The sequence below is a fragment of the Quercus robur genome, chromosome 4 (genome assembly GCF_932294415.1).
Source record: "Quercus robur chromosome 4, dhQueRobu3.1, whole genome shotgun sequence".
Taxonomy (NCBI): Eukaryota; Viridiplantae; Streptophyta; class Magnoliopsida; order Fagales; family Fagaceae; genus Quercus; species Quercus robur.
The window spans coordinates 18021830-18039477 of record NC_065537.1 but is presented as its reverse complement, the minus strand read 5'-3'; the positions used below and the strand labels follow the sequence as shown (position 1 = coordinate 18039477).

Sequence of the window (17648 nt, the reverse complement as noted above, 5' to 3'; positions counted from 1 at the left end):
CTAGCTAAGGCTGTTTAATTTTGTGTGTGCTAGAAAAATTTTATGCTTATACGTGTGAGCTCCCAATTTAGTATTACCCCTATTTTAATGTCTACTTGTGAGCTCCAAGTTTCCTCCTAAATAGGACATTTCTAATACTTAGTACAAAGTGGTGTGTATATTAGCATTGATCAATACAGTACACTAGAGACAATTAAGTTGAATACATGGTACAAGCATGTGTTAGTTTGAATTTAATTAAGAGCTGAACCTACATAATTAACTTTGTTACAAAAGATATAGTGGAGAGAAGATGCATATGTTACATTCTAAGTTACATATAAAGATATATTTTAATGTTATTTTTCATTCCCATTTATTAATTAAACTAGTGATGGGGGACCGCACAATGCGCAAATAATGTTGTAAGCTTGTATGTGAAAAGGTTATATAAAATATTCAAAATATTTTTAAGTGATAACATCAATTAATGTTGCGATAACTTGAAGATATTTTTGTTAAATTAATGATGTAATATAAAATTAAGGGGATGAAGAATTTAGACTATAGGGTAAATTAGAAATTAATTATTATGTGATGTACTAAGTTGATTTTTTGTTTAATCATAATTTTTTTAAATATAATATTAATGTTTACTTGTCTTATAGAAATATCAAAGAAAATTTATGATGTCACATTTATGCTATTGAATTATGATAGTGGTAGGTTAAACACTCCATGAAAATAATAATATCATACTAATAGAATTTTATTATAATCCAAAATATGTAAAGAATGTGAGGTGGAAAGCTAATTGAAAAATTACTCTAATAAAGCACCACATGGCAGAACAACATGTTCTCTCACATGAGGTTTTTGTTTAGATATTTAAAATTAAAAAGAACTCATCTATATATAGATATATATATGTACACATATAAACTAGTGCACAATTATACATAATTAATACTCCCTCCGTCCCACTTTATTTGTCCTGTTTGAAAAGTCAAACTTTTTAAGGGAACATCATTTATTGTTTTGTCTACTTTTTTAAAATGTATAAGTTTCCAAAACTATCCTTAAATAAATTTATCAAAAAATTGAATTATTAATAAAATAGGGGCATAATAGGAACATTAGTAAATTAATGACTTTTATTTTTAGAAACAGGACAATATTTTGAGACATCTCAAAATAGAATAGATAACAAACAAAGTGGGACGGAGGGAGTATGTGTATTTACTCCATTGATACATTTAATAAACTAAAAATTTGACATAAATGCAAATTTTGATGAGTGGAAGCCTAAATGAGAGAGTTTATATGCACGCTTATAGATATTTAATATATGTAATTATTCCATTGACACGTTTAATAAACTAAAAAATTGATATCAATGCAAACTTTAATGAGTGTAAGCCTAAATGAGAGAGTTTTAAGGAAGGAATGTGCCACTTGGCAAAACTTTATGCTCTCACACATGAGGTCTCCATAATGTTGTAAGCTGTTATGTGAGAAGCTTATATAGAATGTTTAAAATATTTTAAAGTAACAACATGAAGTAATGTTGTAATCACATAAAGAGGTTTTTGTTAAATTAATAATGTAATACAAAATTAAGGGGATGAAGAATTTAGACTATATAGAAAATGTTACATAAATTAGAAATTAGTTATTATGCAATGTAATATCTTCTAAAAAAAATGTGGTGTAATAAGTTGATTGTTTGTTTAATCTTTTTTTTTTTTTTTTGATGAAATTTTTAATCATAATTTTTGTTTCTTCATTGGCTTGGAGTTAACATAAAAAATTTGTAATTTCGTGTTAATGTTTAGTTGGCTTATGGAAATATCATCCGAAATTTATGATATCAAGTATATGTTATTGAAATATGATAGTGTTAGGTTAAACACTCAGTGAAAATAGTAATATCCTATTAATAGAATTTTATTTAAATCCAAAATATGTAAAGAATTTGAGGTGAAAAGCTAAATGAAAAATTAGTCTAACAAAGCACCACATGAAAGAACCGCATGATCTCTAATATGAGGTTTTTGTTTTCCTATATAATTTTTATTAAAAAAAACATATAAAATAGTTTCATATATAAAATACTTATATATATAATTAGTGCATACATATAGATAGTTAATGTGTATTTATTCCATTGACAGATTTAATGAACTAAAAGTTTTATATAAATACAAACTTTGATAAGATGGAAGCCTAAATGAGAGAGTCTCAAGAGATGTGCTACTTAGCAAAACCTCATGTTCTCCCACATGGAGGAGGTATTTGGTATCAAATTATACCATGTTAAAAGTATCAAAATCCAATAAGTATAAGGCATATCTACAAAAAATAACTGCCTCATTAACAAATGAAAAACATGTGTTAGTGAGTAGTTATTTTTGCACATATGTTTATTATTTATTGGATTTTGATATGAATGAAGTGGCATCATTTGATACAAAATAATTTTTCCTCCCACATGATGTCTCTTCTTTTATATACTAAGGGTCTGTTTGGATAGAACTTATTTTGCTGAAACTGAAAACTGAAAACACTGAAGTAAAATAATTTTTAAATGTGTGAATAGTACTGTGGGACCTATTTTTAATGAAAAAGTTGATAAAAAGTGGAGTTTGTGGGACCCGTGAACAGTACACAAGTGCACTATTCACAGCAGACCGGGTCAACAGTTGCGGCCGGGGAGAATAAAAAAAAAAAAAAAAAAAAAACAACGCAGACGGGCAAACGCCCTATCCAAACTACACCTAATTGTTAACTCGTGCTCCACACTATTTTTATTTATTTTTTATTTATAAATTTTTTTAAAAAAATTATAAGTATAGGCAATATTATAACAATAATAATTATTTAAAATAATAATAATAATAATAATAATATATAGAGAAGTATTTATTATTATTTCTTGTAATTTTATTTTAATGTGGGTGAATTTATAAATTTTTTTAAAAAAATTATAAGTATAGGCAATATTATAACAATAATAATTATTTAAAATAATAATAATAATAATAATAATAATAATATATAGAGAAGTATTTATTATTATTTCTTGTAATTTTATTTTAATGTGGGTGAATTTTTTTTATGTTCTTGAAAATATAAGTTGTAAATGTTAAAATGTAAGAAATTATTAAGTGTACTTGAGGTGCAAGTTAGAATGCTCAATAGTCTTCTCACTTAATAGTATATTGCAAAGTAGTCAATACCGAATTAGAGTATAATGCAAAGTAGTCAATACCGAATTAGAGGCCATTTTAGTTTGGCTATAAAATGGGGGAAAAAATGGTATTTATGTATGTTGCATTGGTATGTCATTTTTTGTTTTTTAGATAGATATATAATCAATTTTTTATTGTCAATTTTTTCTTCATTTGAGCATTGGATTTATTTCCGTTTTTTAAATTAGATATACAATTAGTTATATAATAAAATTTACTTTTATTTTTTCTAATGCTATAGATATAGTTTTCATCATTGCTGGTTCCACAATAGTTGGTTTGTTTAGTGCAATACTACGCTACAAAAAAAGAAAGCTGGCTCTTTTCTCTAATCATCTTCTTTTGTACAAAATCGTCATTCTCAATCACATAACATAAGACAGTATAATTTGATCAAAAAATTTAATTAGAACTTATTCAGTGTCGGATTGTTTTAATCCGTGATAGAACTTGCTGTAGGTAAATTCAAGTTGGTTTCAACGACATGCAACTAGTTTGCCCTCTTTGAAGTTTTAAAAAATTAAAATTTTTATGTGAAGAACTTGGAGCTTTCAAAAATCAGACATGGAAATACAGGAAGAAATGCCAAAAAGAAAAGAAAAAAAAAATTGTAATCCTTTCATTTCATTGTTACTTTATTAAATAAATAAAAAAATCAAACTAGTAATATTAAAGATATTACAAATTTTACAACATAAATCTTACAAACTAACATGTCACCAATTAATTAAAACGCTCATTTTTATATTATGATGTTTAAGTGGCACCAATCATATTTTTTCCGCAACAACTTATAAATTTTTTGGAGTAAAAATTCATTTATAGTCCATCTAACATATTACTTTCAAAATATCACCATCAACAGGGCTTTAAGGTTGCAATGTTCTTAATTTCTTACAGGTCAAGCTAACAGACGAAGACCATGCCATGCCTTTCACTGTTGTCCTTTCCGGGACTTTCAGGTCTCAGCCGGCAAAGGCACGCAATTAAGAAAAGGAAATATTCAATTCCACATTCACGTTCAACTTATAAATTAATATCTAAATATTTTAGAGCCGTCCATTTGGATAGGGTCGGAGATTATTTATCAGTAGCTAGCACACTAGGACAGGAACTAAGAGACACCATTTCAATTTCAGATGTGATCAATTTTGATTTTCCATCCATCTATTTCAAGCCATGAGGCCCACAACATTTCTTTGTTTTAATTATTAAAAAAAAAATGGTGAATTACATAAATTTTTCCATAGTTTAGAGATGAATTCAAATTTTACCAAAACTTTATAAAGTTCCAATTAAAACTCTAAATTGTTACCTCCTTAGTCATAACTATTAATCTACTTGAATTTTCATTTTTTTTAGTGCTCACTAAAAATACAAATTAAAATGGTTTAAAAGCGAAAATATTTTAATATATATATATATATATATATTTTGAAACCACACTAAACTATAGGTATAATTATTTCCTTTATCCTAAAAAAAACACAACAGTAACATCAGAGTTTAACTCGTTTGCAAGTGGTCAATTAGGTGAGATATAAAAGCAATCGAGCATTTAAGGGTGTGGAAAGATTTGAACATTCAAACGAATTTCAGTTTCTTCTGGGAATGAAAATGAGATGCTTCTAGACTCTACTTCCCATCACCACACGGCATACTGTGACATTGTGCCTACTGCATAATCCACAGAGTTTTCTTGCCAAAATTACAGAAGATAAAAACAGGTGTTCATCATAAACTCATCTTTTATATATTATTTTAAATTATAAAAACTTGAATTTAAACAATTGATTGATGACATGACTATTAATCTTTAATCACTTTAAAATTTTGCAAGTGTGGAGAATATACAAAGATAATGTAATCTACTGGTGGATTTATCAAAATACACATCCAATTAAAAAACTATTGAGTTATGTAATATTATTTAAAATTACACCAGATATAATCTGAACCTAATTTTATATATATATTTGGATAATAATTAACATACACACGTGAGTACAGATGGATAATAATTAACAGAGCCATGATTGATTTTTTTTTTTTTTTTTCTAGCATACTCAGTGGAAATGAAATTAATTCTTGAGACAGTTAATAATTTTCTACTTAGGGAACTAAATTCAGAATCATAGAGATCAAAGATAACTGCAAAGTGGGATTACCAATGATTGGTTGGATAAAACGAAGGTAATGCTTCTGTGGGAGGATGGGCTATAAATAGGAATGCAGGAAGCCCACGGGCCAATGCAAGGAATTTTTTATGGAATTGAAGTCTCTTTGCTTAAACCAAGATTATCATTTCTGAGATCACTTTTTGATTGGATGAGTGTTAGGGGATTTTGCTTATTCCGCTTTTTTTGGATTTCTTAGGATCTTTGTAAATTTAGGTCTTAATTTTTTTTTTTTTTTTCTCTTCCTTTCTAATTATCTCTTGTAAACTTCCTGTGGACTAAGGCCACAACCTTTTTTCATTTGTTTTTTAATAGAAACTCATTACTTATCCAAAAGAGAAGGGGAATAAAAACACTCACATACATGCACATGAGCTGCCATAGAACCTATGAAGCACGGGTGCGTTTCGGGACTCGGGTGCGGGTGCGGGACTCGATAATTTTTGAAAAAATAGGACGCGGGTGCTGCAGGACTCGACGATTAAAAAATTATTAAAAATATTTTTATTTATATTTTCTATATATTTTTACTATTAAAATATTCTTAAAAAACACATTACTATGCCTCTGAGGTGAGAATTTTGACTGTTTCGACTAGATTCAAGGCCGATTTTGGCCTATTTTGACCATATTAGCCGTTTCGGTCGCCGGTCGATACGACCCGATATGGCCGATACAGCTTGATTTTGGCCAAATCAGCCCGGTTCGGCACGAATCAAAGCTGATTCGGCACAAATCGAAATCGATTCTACGCGAATCAAGCCGCATCGGCGCGAATCCGAGGAAAAAAAAAAAAAAAAAGCTCAGATGTGGCACCAACGCGCGGGCAGCCACATCGGACGCCACGTTCCACGTCAAGCCGCGTAGGACTCGGGTGCGGCACCCTCCCAGCCACGTCCATGCTTTCTAGCATAGAACTCAATTTATGTAACATCTTACAAGGTCTAATGACTATTTAAAGTACATAAATACTTTCAGTCAACCAAATTCATGTCGAGATAGGAAAAAGATTGGTTTCCACAAAATTCTTTTCAATACCAATCTTGGGTTAGAACTTAACTTGGTTAAGTAAATTTAGAAACGTACACATTATCAAGTTAAGTAAATCATAAATAGCATTAGTACAGAATTGTAATGATTTTGATACTGCAAATAACTCCATGTCAAGATCAAATTAAACTAAAATCATTAAAGAAACTCAATGACAAAGTGTGAATAACTTCGCATACACAAGTCGGGCTAATCAAGACAAAAGACGAGAGCTATATAAATGCCTGGAACATGGTGATTAAGGCTGCATCTAAATAATCTGGCTCAGCATGATGAGTGTAAAACATATCCACAGGACCACAGGAACTGGTCGCCCCTGCATATGAACAGCTTTTGCACCACCAAAGTGATCAGAGAAACCAAATATCCAAGCTTGCAGACATGACGATCAACTTCAATGGAGGGAACTTGCTGCCTTGGCACTGCTCGAGAAAACTGATAGCCTGAGCACCATTATCTTTATATAGCGGAGTGCCATCATTATTATGCAAGTTCTTGAAAGTTTTTAACCTTTGCTTTTTGTACATTTTTAAGCAAGCCAGCAACACGTCAGTGTGGACAGTTCTCTCATGGGCTTCATCGACAATAATGACTGAATACCTAGAGAGATGGATCCAATATTGCTTCACTGTAAGTGCATCAAAACTCATATTAGTTCAAACATGAGAAAAGCTCAAAAGCAACAAATTTAATTTTTTGAACTTCTTGGCCAAATGCAAACCATAATCCACCTTTACCTAAAATATTTCACAGGATTTTGAGTCCTTCATTACCACTTATTTCCCCATCATATTCAACAGCCTCATTTTCACCAACTGTATAAAATATTTCACATCTCTAGAAGCATCCGGGTCCTAACAATATCAAAAAACCAATATGCACAACGAACTTTCCAAATAGTAACACACCAGCCAACAAGCAACACTTTTATTGAAAACAGTCTCAAAATATTACCAACACAAATCATAAAATTTCTCAATGTAGCTTCTAGGTATAAATGTATCACATTTGCAAATAAAGTGGTACCTCAATAGCAACCCATCCGTCATGTATCAAATAGAAATTGAGGCAACTCTATAAAATATATAACAAAATATCAAATTCATATTCATATTCATTATTGTACATTGTCCATACACACCATCCATTTCACATTTTAAATATGAACATATCGCTTGATATTATGGACACTAGTAGATGTCCCGCGCGATGCGTGTATTCGTTATTAGTTATTATATACTGCTCGTATGTATTATAATGTTTGGAAATTTAATTTCAATAATGTATTATATGTCACTAAAATAATAAAGAAAAAAATTATAATACAATATATCCATATATAAGTAACCATGTTTTCAATATATATAAATACATATATATATATATATATATATGTAACCATAATTAATTAGACCCTAAAAATGTTAATACATGGCTATTGATTTTTTTTTTTTTTTTTTTTTAATCAAGGATACATGTATATTTGGTTCTTACATTTGATGTTTTCAATATTAGGAGTATTTTTTTTAAAAAAAAAAAGAAAACACATGAACTTTTGAAGGCATCTGAGATTTAAGGTTTATAATTTTTAATTTGCAAAACTAAATATATATGTCGAGAGATTAAAAATATAACAACAATTGAACAAAGAAATAAAAAATTATTCTATTTCATATCTTAAGTTTAATTTTACATACTTCTGAGCACCTCAATCACTTACAAAGATTAAGCACTTTCCAAAAATATAAATAACACATATAAAACCTCAATGTCTTTCCTAAACATACCTTTTAGAAACTCCAGATGTCGTTGTAGTATGGTTAGGCCCTTTTGTAGTGATACTCTAGTTATGTAATGTATTATAAGCTTGTTTAAAAAACTCTATATATTACTTTCGTATTTGTGTGTTCTAATAAGTTTTACTATTTCCTCAACCAAAAAAAGAAATATAGGGATGTTTATCCCACATCGGTTGTGTGTGCTAGAGTTTCAGTCCTTATAATCTCATGCTACTACTACAAAAGTTAGGCCATTTTTGTAGTGGTACTCTGGTTATGTAATGTATTATAAGCTTGTTTAAAAAACACTATATATTACTTTCGTGTTTGTGTGTTCTAATAAGTTTTACTATTTCCTCAACCAAAAAAAAAAAAAAAAATATATATATATATATATATATAGGGATGTTTATCCCACATTGGTTGTGTGTGCTAGAGTTTCAGTTCTTATAACCCCATGCTACTACTACAAATGTTAGGCCCTTTTGTAGTAGTACTCTGGTTATGTAATATATTATAAGCTTGTTTAAAAAACTCTATATATTATTGTTTCCTCAAAATGTAATATATTATAAGCTTGTTTAAAAAACTCTATATATTATTGTTTCCTCAAAACTCTCTCTCTCTCTCTCTCTCTACACTTTTCTTTTGGCCTTTTAATATTTTGTGAAATTGGAATATATAAAGCGAGTGAGGTGAATGGAGATAACCTTTTATTTTTTAAATTAATGAAATTAAAAGTTCAAGAGTTCAAGAAATTGGAAAAGGGGGTGTGTGGACGACTAAATTTCTCAATTCGAAATAAAGTCAAACAAGTGAAATAGTTTCACAAATGTGAATTTGTATTGATGAATATGTGGTACAATTCTCTGTGATCACAAAAGAGTGATCCTCTGATTCAATCTCCTTGAAAGATTTGTTGATTGGAATTGTGGTAATGTGATTTTGACTTGAACACAAGATATCCTTCAATTTGGTTGAGGAATTGATCGAAGATCTTTGAAACGGAATTACAATGAATCTCTGGCTGTGAGCTTGTTAGAAATTATTTGTTCTTCGTGTTCTTTGTATTCTTCGTGTGTTCTTCGCGTTCTTTGTGCGTTCTTCGTCTTTGAAGGTTTGTTGTGGAAGTTCTTTGGTACTTTGGAGGCTTGAATCTGTAGAGCTTCACTGATTTGTGGTTTGTTGAGGTTTTTAGAGGCTTTTGAGATTGATCCCAATGAACTTTGAGATCTAGAAATATGATTTGGATAATTCCTCTTCGAATGTTCTTCGTATTCGAAGGTTTGTGGTGGAAGTTCTTCGAGGTTTTGGAGGCTTAGATCTGTTAAGCTTCACCAATATGTGATTTGTTGAGGTTTCTGGAGGCTTTTGAGCTTGATTCCAATGAACTTTGAGATCTAGGCAGATAGTTTGGATGATTCTGTTTCGAATGTTCTTAGATTTTGAGTTTGAAGTTCTTGAAGGTTTTGAGGCTTGATTCCTGTAGGGCTTCTGTACTTCTGAGTGCTTCTGAATCTTCTTTGAGGCTACTTGTGCTCCAGATGGCTTAGTCTCTTTAAATGCCTTAGGAAGGCTTCTATTTATAGGAGTTTGGGGGTGGGTGAGCGACACGTGGTGGAGTCTAATTAGTGACACATGTCACAGCCTAATTGGTCCACTTATGTCATCGCTTACACGCGTTGGGTTGCATATGTCATCACTTACACGTGTTGGACTACTTATGTCATCGCTTACACGCACTAATGTGTGATTGGTTTTTGCATGACACTTGGCAAATTTCTTTTAGTTTCTGAGTAGTGATAGCAAAACCTAGCAACAATACGTTGCACTTTGTAATTGGCTATATTTTGTGGACTTGGTAGTATAATGTGTCAACCTGTGATAGGTCGGGAATTTTCCCTCTCTACAGGGTAAAACCAAATCTCTTAATCTTCTGCATTTATGGCTTAAAGTAGTCATTGATAAGAAGATAGGGTGAGGTGAAAGACTAAATGAAATATTACTCATACAAAATGCCACATGACAAAACCTTATGTTCTTGTGCATGAGGTCTCTGCTTTTACAAATTTATGAATTTGTACTACAAATTTGGCATTTCTAGCCTCAACTAATGCTTTAGTGTAGAAGAAATAAATGTATAAACATATGTGTATGCATATGTAAAGGGACCAATATGAATCTTGTCACGTTGTGATTATTATTATTATTATAAACATAATTGTAATTGATATAGAAAGATAGTTTTTGACTCTAAACTGCTTACAAAGCTAGCAAGTGGACTCAAATAGAGAGAAAGTTGGAACTAAAAGGCATTCTATTCAATACTTCGTAAATTCGTAAATCACATAGAGAGAAAGTTGGAGTTAAAATTCATTCTATCCAATCCTTCATAAATCCAAATCTATTCATGAATTCGAAGGACCACTCCATGTCAATCTTTGAGGTAATAAATTAATATTTGCCTCTTATTTTCCTCATTTCACAAGTTATTTCCTGAGTGATAATAGTTGCAATGGGTTTGTATACCTATGCCTCTCTTTTTCGGTAGGATTGGGGAGTAAACCATAACGTGGTACGCTTACCAATATTTGGGCGGATTGGTGCATAATGTCTTCCTACTACATTACATAGCATGCAAACTTAATTTTGGATAAATGACAGGATGCTAGGATTGTCTGATACATTATGTTTATGCAAGTTTGTCAAGGTATTGCTATTAGTTATCCTTTTCATCTTAGAATGTAACTAGGAAACAACATCTTGCACATTTCCTTTTATAGATGATACTTAGGACCAAAACATTGTAAATATAAAGTCATTATTTATCAATAAAATCAAAATTATGCAACTAAGCTATTAGTCTCTTGGCAATTAGCCTCAAATAATTTTTAGTGTAGAAGAAATAAATGAATAGACATATGTTTATTCATATGTTAAAAGAACAAATGTTAATCTTATCATGTAGTGACCATTATTGATATAAAAAATAGTTGTAGCTTATATATTATGAAAGCTAGAGTTGAAATGCATTCTTTTGCCATAGATATCCAATCCATAGTAAATTTAAATCTATTCATGACTTTCACAAATGAAGGACCACTTCATTTTGTCATAAAGCTTACCATATCAATCTTTAGGTTCTTAAATCAATACTTAACTCTCATTTTCTTCATTTCATAAATTATCTCTTACAAGCAATAATGTTTTAATTTTTTTTTTTTTTTTTGGTGAGAATATTGTACATATATTATAGCATATTTGTTATAAAACTTTGTTAGTAATTAGTTTATCATAAGAAGCAACAATTATAAATTGCACACACACATTTATTATAATTGTTCTATTCAAGTAATGAGCAATAAAAAAACAACTTTGGAGTAATATTGTACAATAGAAGTTGATAAAATCAAATTCATTCATTCCATATTATTGATTTTTATTATGTGACACAATAAATAGCCTCATTGCAAAATCTTTTTTTTTTTTTTGTTTCTTCAATGCTTTTTTTTTTCCCAGTATGGAAACACTTGTAAAGCTTGTTCAGGGGAATGTTATCATCATCTATTTCTTCATATTCAATGTTTGAAGTTTGGTCCGTTCCTATTTGTTCAATTTTTGAGCTTTCATCACTTTTTCCTTTTGTTGCATCATTTGTGTTGATCACTAATGAATTGACACTAGAAGATTCTTAACTAGATATTACAAAGTTTGGACTAGATATTACACCTTCGTGGTCCCAATTATTCCCAACAGTCCGAGTACATCACATAGTTGGCTCCTTATCAGATCATTGCCCATTATGGCTGAGTTCAGATGATGAGAACAAGCGGTTCTACAAGCGGAATAGACCATTTCGTTTTGAAGCGGCATGGTTGAAGGATGAGGGGTGTGAAGGGGTAATCAAGCAGGCATGGCAGAAACAAAGTCCAGGAGAGCATATGGATAAGGTAATACAAAAAATTGAGGCATGCCGTACAAGCCTTCAGTGTTGGAGCAGATTGTCCTTCGGCAACATAAGACAATTGCTGGAAAAAAAGAAGAAGCAGCTGGTTCAAGCAGAAGCTTTATCAATGAGAGGGGGCAGCCATGAACAGGTTCGGATTCTAAAAGGGGAAGTATACGATCTCATGGTGAAGGAAGATGTCATGTGGCACCAAAGGGCACGGGTTGAGTGGTTGCAAAGTGGAGACATGAATACCTCCTATTTTCACAGTAGAGCAACTCAACGAAATAAAAGAAATTTTATTTCAAAGCTGGTCTTGGAGGATAACTCAGTTGTTGAAGATGAAAAAATGATTGGAGAAGCAATGGTGAACTATTTCAGAAATATTTTCACTTCAACGTCCCCATCTGATTTTGAGCCAATTCTCCAAGGTATTGAGCCAAAGATAACCCCTGGTATGAATGCAGACTTGACCCGAGATTTCACAGCTGTAGAGGTGGAGAAAGCCTTGAAACAAATGAAACCACTGACAGCACCTGGACCCGATGGTATGTCTCCTATTTTTTACAAATCTTGTTGGAATTTTATAAGCCAAGATGTAATTGCTGCTGCCCTTTCTGTTCTTAATTCGGGTACAATGCCAGAAAACTTAAACCACACCTACATAGCCCTCATTCCAAAGACCAAATCACCAGAACAAGCAAAAGATTTTAGACCAATAAGCCTTTGTAATGTTCTATACAAAATCATCTCCAAGACCATAGCAAACCGCCTAAAAACACTCCTACCCAAACTGGTTTCTGAGTCACAAAGTGCCTTCATGTCCAATAGATTGATATCTGACAATATCCTTGTTGCCTTTGAAACACTCCACCATATTAAAAATAAGCGGAAAGGAAAATCGGGTTTTATGGCTCTTAAGCTTGATATGAGCAAAGCATATGACCGAGTGGAATGGATCTTTTTAGAAAAACTTATGGAGAAATTGGGTTTTGGTAGCAGGTGGATTTCTCTTATAAGCTCTTGTATGCATACTGTGTCATTTTCGGTATTGATTAATGGTGAACCCCATGGTCACTTTACCCCTAATAGAGGACTCCGTCAAGGGGATCCCCTCTCCCCTTATTTGTTTCTCTTATGTGCAGAAGGTTTACATTCTCTTATCCAGCAATCTGAATGTTCCGGCTCACTTCGGGGTGTGTCTCTTTGTAGGGCTGGTCCAAAGGTGTCTCATCTCTTTTTTGCTGATGATAGCTTGCTATTTTGTAGAGCTAATCAGAAAGATAGCAGCACTATTCTGGAGATACTACAGCAATATGAGAAAGCATCGGGCCAACAAATAAATAGAGAAAAAACCCAACTGTTTTTTAGCCCCAATACAGATCACGCCATGCAAGAGCACATCAAATCCAAGATAGGAGTATCGGCCACCCATCATATTGAGTCATACCTTGGCTTACCAACTTTTGTTGGAAGAGGAAAAAAGAAAAGCTTCAGCTACATACGAGAACGGATTTGGCATAAGATTCAAGGATGGAAGGAAAAATTGTTGTCACAAGGGGGTCGGGAAGTCTTGATAAAGGCGGTCCTCCAAGCCATGCCATCCTACACCATGGGTTGTTTTTTGCTGCCCAAGTCTTTGTGTAAGGATATAGAGTCTCTAATCCGCAAATTTTGGTGGGGGTACAAGGGGGAAACAAGGAAAATTCATTGGATTGGATGGGACAAACTTTGCCTTCCAAAATGTCAAGGAGGATTGGGATTCAAGGACGTGGAGAATTTTAATCTAGCATTGTTGGGAAAACAAGTATGGAGGCTCCTTCACAACACTGATTCACTCTTTTACAAAGTGTTTAAACCTAGATTCTTCCCTAATTGTTCAATTATGGATGAGGAAGTGAAGCTAAATGGGTCCTATGCCTGGCAAAGTATCATGAAGGCTAGGCGGGTTGTGAGTTTGGGGGCTCGTTGGAGAATTGGCAATGGAAGACAGGTTATCATTCGGAAGGATAAATGGCTCCCAAACCAACATTCAAGCTGCATCATATCTCCACAAAAAAACTTCCCAAATAACACTCGGGTTTGTGCTCTCATTGATGAAAACAACTCATGTTGGCTGGAAGATCGGGTTAGAGATGAGTTCCTCCCTCATGAAGCAAACACCATCCTCAGTCTGCCTCTAAGCCACCTTGGTGTTGAAGATAAACTGATTTGGGCTGCCACAAAAAATGGCATCTACTCAACAAAATCTGCTTATCAACTTCTTAATGACACAGTGAAGTCAGCCGCAACGGGTCCTTCAAATAGGAATGCTCACAAAAATTTCTGGCAGAAGGTATGGTCATTGAAGGTTCCGAGCAAGATTCAGCACTTCATTTGGAGGGCTTGCAAAAATTCCCTGCCGACTAAACTGAATTTAAGCAGGCGAATCCCAATTCCAAATGCAATTTGTGAGAGGTGTGGCAGTGAGATTGAGGATACAGTGCATGCACTATGGGGATGCCAAATGCTAAAGGAATTATGGTGGGAAGTGGAGCCGTGTAGAAGCTTCTTGTCCGAAAGTTTTGTCAATTTCAGGGACCTATTTGAGGGAGTGATGCTGCGAAACAGTCACAACCTTGCTGAAACAGTGGCTTTCATTGCGTGGAGCATTTGGTTTAACCGCAATGCCTCGAGAGTGGGCAGCCCAACGTTGCCAACAAATCAAATTCATCGGGATGCTTTGGAGCGACTACAAGAATTCCAGGCAGCCACCGATCATCCTCTGCACATTCCGACCGAAGCGAACCCGGCTCATTGGCTTCCACCGCTGCCTCAGCAGTTCAAAGCAAACTGTGATGGCGCTCTGTTTCAAGTCATCAACCGTGCTGGACTGGGAGTGGTTATTCGAAACCATGAAGGCATGGTGATGGCGGCTCTTACTGAACAGGTCCCTCTGCCTCCTTCAGTGGAGGATGTGGAAGCAATGGCGTGGAGAAGAGCAGTCACTTTGGCTGGCGAGCTTGGAATGCAAGATGTGGTGTTTGAGGGTGATTGCGAGGTGGTGTTCAAGCACCTTACTACTGCCGACTCAAGCTGGGCCTCCTTTGGTCACATTACCGATGAGGTTCGAGCTCTAGCTTCGCAGATGCGAGCTGCCTCCTTTTCCCATATAAAAAGCAGTGGTAATGCTGTAGCTGACAAGCTTGCCCATTTAGCTAAGTTCTCTTATGATCCTCAGATTTGGATTGAAGACATCCATTGTAATGCAAAAAATCTTGTAATACTTGACAAAAGTTTTCTGTCCAACTAATATAAAGCACCAGCTGGTTTCTCAAAAAAAAAAAAAAAAGTTTGGACTTGCGGATTTGTTGTCGCTAAGATTTTGCATAGGTATCTGCATTCAATTTCAGTATGTTATTTACATCAATCTAAATGTGATATGATAGTTTTTTTTAAATGTTTTTATATTTTTTTTTTTTGGTTACTTTAGGAATAGTGTAGAAAGAGAATTAATATAGCATATTGGATTGTATTTTTTTTTTCTTCCATACATTTTTTTCATTTAAAGGTGCATCAAAAATCTTAGCGACTGTATAATTTTCAAAAACATTCTTTAGATTGAATTTATTCAAACGAAGTAGGAAAATGTATTTTCTTCAAATCATGTGGGATTCCTTCTCTCATATCAATCTACATATGAGGAATTTGATATATATATTATGATCAATAGTTATACATAAAAAAATAAAAATAAAAATCTTAATGAGGAATATTAGTGCATTTTAAATTAAAATTACGTTAAAACTTAAACGAACTGAAGATTAATAAAGGAATGAGTTATTGTGGAATTTGTTAAAGAAAGAGTTAACTTGTATGTAAGTTAAATTAAATAAATTTAGAAGAGTTATCTAAAATAATAAATAACAGGTAGGTTATGAGAAGGATTGGAAGACTATATATATGGGTATGCTACGGACTAATTTCATATCAAGAGTGAAGATAAATAGTTAAAGCAAAGAGTAATGTGTGAGAGAGTAAATTCAATAATTCTCCTAAATACTTGAGAGATTTCGGGCCAAAGAAAGGTGTTTCTTTTGGTGGAGCTTTGAGCTCAACCACTTATGGAGAGTTGGTTCGAGCTACACAATGAATTGTTGGGCTACTGTATCCTAGAGGGGACAAATCAAAAATGAATTTCTACTGCATCGATTTCTAGGCTTTGCCAACCGCAAAGGGCTTGAATCTCCTTAAAGAGAGCGAGATTTTCGTTCCTCAGTCCCATATTGTTTGTTTATATTTATATTTTTATTGTAATTAATATATCATTTTATTGGTAATTTCTCCAGCAATTTTAAGGAGATTCAAAATGGAGCCAACAACTAAGAAGCCAAATGACAATGTCGGAGATCTCAAAAAGCCCTTCCGTTTTAAGGGAGCCCATTTCAAAAGATGGAAAGCCAAGGTTCTTTTCTATCTAAGCCTTTTTAAGGTAGCCTACGTCCTCACTGAGAAGAATCCAAACAAGGTCTCTACTAAAGACATGACCGAAGATGAACTTTATGATCATCAAGAAAAATAGATAAGTATGAACAAGATGAGTATAAATGTTTTCATTATCTTTTAAATTGTCTTGCAGATCATTTCTATGATTATTATAATACATACACTTCTGCAAAGAAAATTTAGAAAGCTTTACAAAGCAAATATGACACCGAAGAAGCAGGTGCAAAGAAATATGCAGCTAGTTGTTTCTTTTGCTATCAAATGGTGGATACCAAATCTATTGTGGAACAGGTTCAAGACTTACAAATGATCGTGGCAGAAGTTAGATCTGAAGGCATAAATATTGAGGACAACCTTATTGTGGCTAGTATCACTGACAAGCTACCACCATCATGGAAAGAGTTCTAAAAATCAATGCGCCATTAGCAAAAGGAGACATCCCCAGAATCCTTGATCACTCGCATCTGCGTAGAGGAGGAAGCTAGAGGATAAGATGCACTTATAACACAAGAGGGTAATTGACATTCTACGACCAAGGTAAATTTAATTTCTACAAGCAATAACCAACCCAAAGATCATTTTCCTAAAAATGCACAATTGAGGCCAAGAAAGAAAAATATGAAAAATTAGAGTAGACCTCACAATAGGGGCAACCCTAGTCAAATGAATAAGAACCAAGGACCTCCTTCAAATAACCAACAAATTAATGCATGTTTTATCTGTGGCAAAAGTGGGCATATTTCTCGATTTTGCAAATTTCGGAAACATGGGTTTGTCCCACAGGCTAATGTTACTGAAGAGCTTTTAGTGGCTATGATTACAAACATTTACATGATCCAATATGTTGAAGGGTGGTGAGCAGACTCTGGGGCCAATAGGCATGTCTGCTATGATAAAAATTGGTTCAAAATATATACTCCTTTTGAAGAAGAAAAAACAATTATGCTTGGTGACTCTAGTAAAACCAAGATACTTGGGAATG

The 17648-nt window shown here is 33.1% G+C and overlaps 1 protein-coding gene across 1 annotated transcript; it reads left to right on the top strand.

Moving 5' to 3' along the window:
• The first annotated feature begins 10750 nt into the window (after positions 1–10750).
• Positions 10751–17074, top strand: LOC126721482 (uncharacterized). The gene is made up of 5 exons (XM_050424519.1): positions 10751–10754; positions 11935–15423; positions 16510–16688; positions 16800–16886; positions 16958–17074. The coding sequence occupies exons 1-5, from the start codon at positions 10751–10753 to the stop codon at positions 17072–17074; spliced, it is 3876 nt and encodes a 1291-aa protein (XP_050280476.1).
• The last annotated feature ends 574 nt before the right edge of the window (positions 17075–17648 follow it).